Raw genomic sequence first — 9,499 nt, 5'->3', positions numbered from 1 at the left:
CAAAGCTGAAAAAAAAAAAAAAAAAGAAAAAGTAAGGGATGGTAGAGAGTAAGTAACACACAGTCCTTTCAGTACAACATGGACAATGCTGCTGACAGGAGCCAAATGTATGTTGTGTCATCATGTGGGAGGAGATCATGTGCAAACAGATCCTGTTTGATAGAGCCCAGCTTGAGACTACTGTAATTACAAGACAAGGGATGAATACAGCCATTCTGTGTCAGCCCAGAGGCTGCTGAGCAGAACAGAACATGTGCATTTCATTATCTCCTACGGTGATCGGAGGATTGATTGATTAAAAACTTCATTTATTCAGAAGAAACTCACAAGTGCGCTACTGCAGACGGACGGATACAAAACACAAAACTGCATCTTAATCTAGAGATCAATCAATAATGGAAATAAGTTTTAGTTACAGGCCTGATCAATTTCTGCGCGGAGAACTGACTAAATGTTGATATTTCAAAAGCTTAAAAGCAGATAAATTTGAAATTGAAGCTTTATAAATGAAAAGGAAGTGTAAAGAGTACAAAGATTAGGATTAGGCAAGTGACACTGAACACTGTTGGAAGTTCAGAGAGGCGGGCAAATCCCCAAAAATATGAGTCCAGATGTAAACAGTTTTTAATGCTCATGTATATCTAAACTTCCTTTCTCAAATGTTAACTAATTATTTGTATAAACTCAGGTGTACGTCATAAACATGGGATGATGTCAATGAGAGGCCTTTTCCATTTCCATTCCATATTCTGCAGGCTGTCCCACTGTCACGTCGTATCAGCACTGATATACACTATATTACCAAAAGTATTCGCTCACCCATTCAAATGATCAGAATCAGGTGTTCTAATCACTTGGCCTGGCCCCAGGTGTATAAATTCAAGCACTCAGGCATGCAGACTGTGAAACAAGACATTTGTGAAAGAATGGGCCGCTCTCAGGAGCTCAGTGAATTCCAGCGTGGAACTGTCATAGGATGCCACTTGTGCAACAAATCCAGTCGTGAAATTTCCTCGCTCCTAAATATTCCACAGTCAACTGTCAGCTCTATTATAACAAAATGGAAGCGTTTGGGAACAACAGCAACTCAGCCACGAAGTGGTAGGCCACGTAAAGTGACGGAGAGGGGTCAGCGGATGCTGAAGCGCATAGTGCAAAGAGGTCGCCGACTTTCTGCACAGTCAATTGCTAGAGAGCTACAAACTTCATGTGACCTTCAGATTAGCCCAAGTACAGTACGCAGAGAGCTTCATGGAATGGGTTTCCATGGCCGAGCAGCTGCAGCCAAGCCACACATCACCAAGTGCAATGCAAGGCGTCGGATGCAATGGTGTAAAGCACGCCGTCACTGGCCTCTAGAGCAGTGGAGACGCGTTCTCTGGAGTGATAAATCACGCTTTTCCATCTGGCAATCTGATGGACGAGTCTGGGTTTGGAGGTTGCCAGGAGAACGGTACATTTCAGATTGCATTGTGCCAACTGTGAAATTTGGTGGAGGAGGAATTATGGTATAGGGTTGTTTTTCAGGAGCTGGGCTTGGCCCCTTAGTTCCAGTGAAAGGAACATTGAATGCTTCAGGATACCAAAACATTTTGGACAATTCCATGCTCCCAACCTTGTGGGAACAGTTTGGAGCGGGCCCCTTCCTCTTCCAACATGACTGTGCACCAGTGCACAAAGCAAGCTTATCACGTCTTATCAGCACTGATATATGACGAATCCATCGTTAATGGGAAAAGTAAACCTGTCCTTTTAGTAAAGCACCTTGCTACCTTCAGTGTTGTAAAAATAATTCAAAGGAAGAATTAAAGATATTGTGCTAATATTACTTTGGAAAAACTGAAGGTCACCAATACAAGTGGAACCAGAGTAAAAAAAAGTCTTAAAGTATAATCTGGTATTAAATATGCTGAAGTATGAAAAGCACAAGAAAAAGTTAACTATACATTACATTTACATGAATGCACACACTGTACACTGAAGAATGGTTTGACTGATGGTCGACAGTTGGATCCATCACTTAGCATTTTTTAAATTTGAATCAATCACTGATGCCGCATGTAATATGCAGAGAAACGACTGACTACGGTTCTAAAATAAATGTAGTGAAATAGTTAATAAATAGTGTAGTAGAGGATAAAGCAGAAGAAAATGGAAATATTCAAGCTGAATGTGAATAGACTACCTTAAAAACTGTACTTAACTGCACTACTTGAGTAAATATACTTAGTTACATTCCCTCGTTGGCCACAGTAACCTGTCAAACATGGAATATGGGGATTGATCTTAGAGTTAGTTAAGCTTGTATTAAAGATTTTAGAATATTTTAGTTTGTATTTTTATGTGTTTGTGTGCCTGTTTGTGTGTCCTTATGTTGTCGTTAGGATGTGACTGGAACCTCTTTGAAAGGATGTTATGGGTCATTAGAGGCAGTGAAATGTGTTTCAGACAGAATTATGCTATATAAATATGTGAATTTGCGTTCCCAACAAACATGGTTGATTAAGGTCGTGTATCAGATGCGGAGGAGGTGTCAGTTAGCAGAGGACCGGGGACACAGAAACTTGACCTTTTTCCTCGGCTGCCGTGTCTCCATGGCATCAACCGTACACAAACATTTACATTCATAAATGAACAGCAGCTCGCACCAACCGTCCTGCGAAAACTCCTGGGATGGTTGCCGTGAAACTTCTCTTTCTTCATGGTGGTGCTGTGCAGAGCTCTAGGCGCTAACAGGGGCAAGGATGCCAACGAAGAAAGTCACCAAAGTGAAGAGGGCGAAAGCCGGGTAAGTGCGCACTTCTTCTGCTGCGTTCACGCTCAGAGGGAAACTCCAGATACTACACCCCAGTGTATTTTTGTTGTTGTTGTTGTAGGAAAGGAAAGAAAGACGGCAAGCAGGAGTCGAAAGCAGACAAAGAGTCGGACATCGAGAAGGCCAGGGCCAACGCTGTCCTGTGGGAGCTGAGGTTTAAGGACAGGGAGCAGGCTCTCAAGGAGACCAGCGAGGCCGCCTTCAAGCTAGGACGCACCAACGAGTACCTGACCAACCAGCTGTACCGCGCCGAGCAGGACGCCATCGACACGGCCGGACACTGGGAGAGAAAACGAGATGCTTATGAAAAGGAGGTCGGTGTTTGTTTTGCTTTGTTTTTTTTGCTTGTACGTGTGCATTAAAACGATGACTGGTTACAAAAAAAAGAAAAAAAAAAACCTTGGTTGTTTTTTTTTAACAGATCAGTGAGCTGCAGGAGCGCCTCAGGAGTCAAGAGGCGCAGGCACGTGACGAGCAAAACAAACTGGTGAGTTCAAATTTAAAACGCGGCCACAAGAAAAGAAGAAGGCAGCTCTCACTGTGGGCCCGCAGAACATGCTCAATTTGGCATGTTCGCAGCGGGACACTATACTGTGATTTACACTCCAAACCTGCAGCATCTGAAAAATGTGCTGCGCTGGGTTCCAAACAGCTGTCTCGTGTGTAATTATGCTGGCATTTTATTATGCAAGAAAACAACAACCCAAACAAAAGCGACCATAAAACAAAAAAACAAAACCCTCACATTCCGAGATACATGGTCTAATGTTATTTTTATTTATGTAAGTGGCCGCAGGGGCGAAAAAGCATAATTTGAAAGTGCTTGGTGGGGAATTGGCAGCCACACTGCTGGTCTTGATGTGTTAACCAAACCCCACACACAGATCCTTTGCTCCAAAATGCCAGTTTAGGTTACATAAGGCACACCATCTTTTTTTGACTTCTCCTCGCTGACCTCTGCAGCTTTTTGGTCAAGATCAAGCCGTCAAACTGATATGACAAAATTTCAAGGAGCTCAACTAGACAAAAAAAAAAGTACAAAATAAAGGACCTCTCGCTTCTTCTTTTTGCGAGCAGCTGTTTTCCATCTCCCAGCTCTTACTTCACGCTGGTAAAATGGAGTCCAATAAGCTTCTGAGGAGGAAAAAAGAGGCATGGTCTGGACCAACTTGAAACATCCCTATTTTAGACATGTATGGAACTGTCACATATGTCCGGTTATGGGGGAAAAAACTACTGTCGAGTGGTTCAACTCTGAAGGCATGTCGTTCACGGCCTCTCTCATTGTGAGAGGCTCATCCTGAGAATGGACTTAGCTAATGGAAAGTGCTCCATCAACAGCGGTGCTGGGAAAACCTGAACGCACTGGCTTTTGTCTGAGGAGTGTTGACAAACGCACTCAGCCAAATAATTATTCTATAAAAACTTTTCCAGCTACGGTTTGTGCACAGTTGTGAGGAAAGCGACAGATGCAGTGCAACAAGAAACACTTTGAAACTGTCCACCGGTGGAAGTGTTTTGGAAAGCTGACCAGTTGATAGATCACACAGAGGGCAAATTGCACACGACACAGACCGACTTGAAAAAACTGTAAATAAATAAATACTGCAGATTGGCGCAGTGATGTAGATGGACGTATACAGAGTTATGTGAAGAATAACGATTAGGCCTCAAGTTGTAATCAGATGGTTGATCGAGCCTCTCATTTAGTCGTCATGGACATGTTTGTGGGTGCGTGTTTTTGCTAGTCTCTCATGACTTTGGTCATTTTGTCACATTTTTGCTCAGACGGGCTTTTCCACAGTAGCATCTTGAGGTATTTGGCCTGACTGATCTGTGTTGAGGTCGGTTTTGCTAAAGAGTTTGGCCTGTGTGAACTCTGGTATAAAATCCTCTTGCCTGACTGATGCACGTTGCACTTATGGGAACTTTGCAGCACACGAGTGGATGCAGTTTCACAGGAATGCATTTAAAGGAAAGGTTCACCCCAAAAAAGGGAAAATTCTGTCATTATCTTCTCACGCCAATGCCGGGTGAAGTTCTGCAGCCCACAGAACATTTCCGAGGCGCAATTTCCGGTGTTGCAGCGTTCTCCTAAACGGCTGAAGTAGATGGGGACTTGGTTTAAAACGTCTCTAGGCTTCTGGGGACTTGGATCACACCAGATGAGCTGTATGGAGCACATATATGTTTTTTTTCCCCTATATATTATAACAAGTCCCCAGCTACTTACGCACTTGAGGAGAATGACTGTGTTTTGCTGTGAAGCTCCAGAAATGTTCTGTGGACTGCGAAACTCCACTCAACATCCCGTCGGCACGAGGGTGAGCAGATGGTGACTTAATTCTCAACTTTTGGGCGAACTGCTCCTTTAACATTTATAATGTTTTGGTCTCACCAGGTGGAGGAGTACACGCTGCAAATCAGTGAGATGCAGGAGCTGTTCAGAAAGCGGTCCGGCGACTTTAACATGATCCAGGAAGGAATGAAGGAAATCAAGAAGTTTCAGACGAGGAAAGCCCAGATGGAGCAGGAGCTCAGTGACGTGAGCGCAGAAAAGTGACAGACTGTCAAATGTTTCCTGTTAAGAGCGTTGATGCCACAAACAATCCCAACTTTTTTTTTTATTCTTGTAGATCAGAGAAAGCATGGAATTTGCTGAAAAGGAGCATCGGGAAAACCTGAACGAAATGGAGACCAATTTCTTCAAAGAGAAGGTAAAAGAATCTAATGTAAACATCTGATCAGTTTGGAGCATTATGAATGTGTTAACATGCACATTAGTATCCTGGCTAGAATCAGGTTTTGCCCTTTCCGTACCATCTATTAGTGGATGAGATGTTAAGAAATCAATCAATCGTTCATGTATACTGGGACATAAATACCAACGATTTTCATGTTGTATTTAAAGATGTATCCTGAATATAATCAAAGACAGGATAAGGCTCAAAACCAGGATACTAATGCACACACTGACTAGAGAAATACATCATTTTGAAAATATATCAATCAAACGGTTGGTTGGTTGGTTGATTGAGGAGACTCGGCCCCCTATTCATGGACGGATTGTTAGTGAAAAAGTAGCTTGTGGCTGATGTTGCCTCAGGTGGAACAACAACAAGTGAGTTTCCCCGCAGGTTCGCCTGGAGAAGGAAGCCGAGATGAAGATCATCCAGGTGGTGGAGATGGCCCGCAAAGAAGCCATCGAGTGAGTGTTTCCGCCATCCCTCTACGATCTAATTTTGTGCTCAGAATGCAAAGGAAAAATAATTTACTCACAGGCGTGTTTATGTGTATTAATATATATATATAACTAGAACTGATGTTATTCCTCTTGACCACACCGGTTGGTCACGTTCAGATAGTGTACATCACCCAAGCCAACGATCACATCTTCAGCCGCCCCCGAGCGTCCTGCAGGAAGGAGAGTGTGATGCGTGAGCGGAAGACCATGGTTTATTACTTTTGAGGCCGTGCGATGTATATTTCACCTCTGCTATGTTTAGTTGGTTTTTCCAGCTCGTCAAACGTCAACATTGATACTGGTGTGGTCCTGCCCGTTTGGTCTCAGTGTCAGTAATTGATTTCATGTTTGAACATATTTAGTTCGTACTTAAAAGTCAAGTAGACTGACCCTGTTTGTTCATCTCAGTGTGAAGGAACCGCAAAACGTGAAAAAAAATAATCCAAGAATCTTTGTGTTTTCAGTGCGTGCCTGTTACATGTGCACAGGGATGTGTTCAAGTATCTCTGTTGTCCTGTAAACTTTTCAGGCAGCTGGACGACGCCTCGCACTCTGTGTTCAAGGAGAACGTCCGTCTCAATGAAGCGCTGAAGTATCACATGAAGGAGGCAGAGGACCTGCATAAATTGAAAAGCTCGCTGGAGGCGGTTAACGCTTCCCTGACGCTGGACAAGGTTTGTTTGAACCAAGGGGCAGCAAACAGCAGCGCTGCTATTGGGCAAGTCCTCGGATAGAGAGCATTCATCTCCGTAAAGTCATTCTCAGTCGTCTCGCTTATGAAACACTTGTCAGATCTGTGCAGAATTTATTTCAGGTGGGGTTTTTTTCCCCTTGTGTTGTTTACTCGCGCTCACCCCCAACCTCCTGAGTACTACCCAGCCTCTCTGTGGCCAGCGGTTGCGGTGAAGTTTCCACTGGTGTATAGGTTCAAATTTTAGTGGCTTCTCCTTCGCAGGTTTCTGGCACCGATTCCGTTAGACAAATAAATGTTGGCCTCATTAATCTTACCTCTGGTGATGACGGTTAATCAAGGGAGTAAAATCCACCTTGTTGAAGCGTTGGCCACTCACTCAGCACAGCACAGGCCGGTGCACAAATCATGTTCTGTTCCAGCACTGTACTGGCATGCAAATGAAAGGATTCTGTCATCGTTGTTGAAGCTCTGCTCCTCTCCTCTGTCCGCTCACCCAGAAAGAGTTTGAGATGATGGTAAAGAAGAATGCAGCTCAGTTGGAGGCCCAGAAAGAGGAGCTAACGAAACTGGAGGCCAAGGTGGCTTCACTGGAGCAGACTCTAGAGGTGAAAGCTGGTGAACAGAAGCGAGAGTGGGAAGGGCAGAGGAAGGAACTGGTCAGCATCGTGGCCAACCACGTGAGGCTGGAGAAGCAGCGGAAGGAGCGGGAGAGGGAACTGAGGGAAGCTAGGGCGCAACTGAGCGCCATGATGTCGCAGCGCAGGGAGCTGGAGGACTTCTTCCACGAGGCGCTGGCTGAGGTTAGGCAGGAGATCATGGCCAGCAGGAAGAAATACATAAAGGAGGCACGGCAGGATTATCGCAGGAGGATGAGGGAAGCCACAGCAGGAGGGCTGACGTTCCCCCCCATCCGCACCTTTCATAAAGGCCCCCACAGTACCAACTCTGTCTATTCAGAGGTGGAGGCGGCTGCACGGTGGTAGGTCCACTTCCCATCATTTCCATGACTTTTACAGCTCTGTGTGTCTTTTGTGATATTTTTAATTCCTCGTGTTTATCAGCACCAAGAAAACCCCTCAGCTCATTCATACACCTTTTTCCACTAAATTAGCCAGTTCTATGTAGGTGGGAAAGCCCCCCCTCGGTAGTCATCAGAGCGTAACACTCAACATTATTCATTTCACACATACATGTGTCCATTAATTTGATCTTACCCACATGTATTTTAGGACTCATCCACCTGGAAGCAAAGTTGAAATGTCAGATCTCACTTGGGAGCAGAAGGAGCAAGTGCTCGGGCTTCTCTTTGCTAAAATGAACGTGCAGAGGGAAAGGTAATAAAACCTCTCAATGATTGTATTTTGTTTGTCTGAGCTTAAGCGCTTGCTGGTTGCTTGTTTATCGTTCATTGACATCATCCTTAAATAATACTGCACGATCCACTCATAATCCCTGAAAATGGACCGAAACTTCTGGACGAATTACCTCTGCACAACAAAGTGCGGTGACACCGAGCGGTCGCTCGGGCCAAACTTCTGGTGACTCCTCCCTCTTTTTAATGTTTTAAACAGCCATTTTCTCAGCAGAAGAGGATACCATAAAACATCAGTTAGGCTTCAAGCAATTTTCTTTTCCATCCAGCTGCTTAAAAAGAATGAAGAAAGAGTCTGAGCACAATAGTAAAAATAGGCCCCGCCGCAGAGTCGTGTGCTTGGAAACAAACATCTGGTCACGTCGATTTGCTTTCAGCCTATTGGCCCTTCTTCACGTGCACCAGCAGTTTATTTTGTTCTTTGAAACGCTTGTGGTCAGGGAGCAGCTGGTAACATGATTTTCAGAGAGGAGTGTGCAGGGGATCTGGACGTATGGGGGTATGGCAGGCTGGAGGAGATGTATATTCATGTTAACAGTGGTCTGGCACCTAGTCCGGCAGAAAAACACAGAACATTTGGCCACTGGAGAGTCTGTTATCTAAGACCATGTGCATTGTGTTGACCCAGAGTAACCCGTCTCCAAGACAGGCTGCAGGCCTGAGCGCATAGACACCAATGTGCTAAAACATGTTTTTTTTTTTTTTTTGCTATGAGGTTCTGTATTTAACTGCAACTCTGCATTTTCCTGATAGGACACCCAGCCAACATGTGGCCCCGTCTGCCTCCTGTGAGAAGAGACTTGTGGAAAGTGACGCTGAGCACGACAGCATAGTAACTAAAGAATAAAAATTACTCTTCATCCTCGCAATTACAAAGCTTGTGCAGATATACTGGTCCCATGCTCCATGTTTTAAAAAGTATTGGTCGTGAGAGCATGAGTACCTCAATACATGTTGATTTATCATGGTTGCATTTTAGCTTTGTATAATGAGGACTGTCTGCCAGAATGAGAGAGGAGCTCTTCCAGGCGGCCTTCATCACCCAGGCGCCTGAGCCCATTCTGCCCTCGAACCCAAACAGCCTGCCGGATATACACACCACATGACCTCTGTGTGGCCTCTACATTGCACATCACACTGTGCATTGTTTTGCCTCCGCTTTGTTCGCTTCCCACAGAGCGTCAATCATGTTTTATAGCAGATTACAAGATGTTTGTTTGTGCTCGTTATAACTATCTCGCATATATCTATGGCCCGATGAGTATTCTCTTTCATGCATTAGGCTTGTTTGAATTCTGTCACAACTCATTTAAAAAGCATCTGTTCCCACAAGACAAAAATTCCTTTCTTACCACAGTGCTTATACAGAAATAT

General features: G+C 44.4%; 1 protein-coding gene across 1 annotated transcript; it reads left to right on the top strand.

Annotated features, from left to right (window-relative positions):
* Positions 1-2,535: 2,535 nt before the first annotated feature.
* si:ch211-163l21.10 (basal body-orientation factor 1) lies at positions 2,536-9,001 on the top strand. The gene is made up of 10 exons (XM_037072460.1): positions 2,536-2,788; positions 2,877-3,129; positions 3,237-3,302; positions 5,217-5,360; positions 5,452-5,532; positions 5,953-6,023; positions 6,589-6,733; positions 7,251-7,732; positions 7,983-8,087; positions 8,879-9,001. The coding sequence occupies exons 1-10, from the start codon at positions 2,745-2,747 to the stop codon at positions 8,970-8,972; spliced, it is 1,485 nt and encodes a 494-aa protein (XP_036928355.1). The 5' UTR covers positions 2,536-2,744; the 3' UTR covers positions 8,973-9,001.
* The last annotated feature ends 498 nt before the right edge of the window (positions 9,002-9,499 follow it).

Source organism: Acanthopagrus latus, chromosome 16 (assembly GCF_904848185.1).
Source record: "Acanthopagrus latus isolate v.2019 chromosome 16, fAcaLat1.1, whole genome shotgun sequence".
NCBI lineage: Eukaryota > Metazoa > Chordata > Actinopteri > Spariformes > Sparidae > Acanthopagrus > Acanthopagrus latus.
The sequence above is the reverse complement of the archived record's forward strand: the minus strand, read 5'-3'. Positions and strand labels throughout refer to the sequence as shown.

Coding starts and splice junctions, on each gene's coding strand:
- si:ch211-163l21.10 (XM_037072460.1), top strand. CDS start 2,745: ATGCCAACGAAGAAAGTCACCAAAGTGAAGAGGGCGAAAGCCGG. Junction 6,024..6,588: donor GCCCGCAAAGAAGCCATCGA/GTGAGTGTTTCC, acceptor TAAACTTTTCAG/GCAGCTGGACGACGCCTCGC. Junction 7,733..7,982: donor GTGGAGGCGGCTGCACGGTG/GTAGGTCCACTT, acceptor CATGTATTTTAG/GACTCATCCACCTGGAAGCA.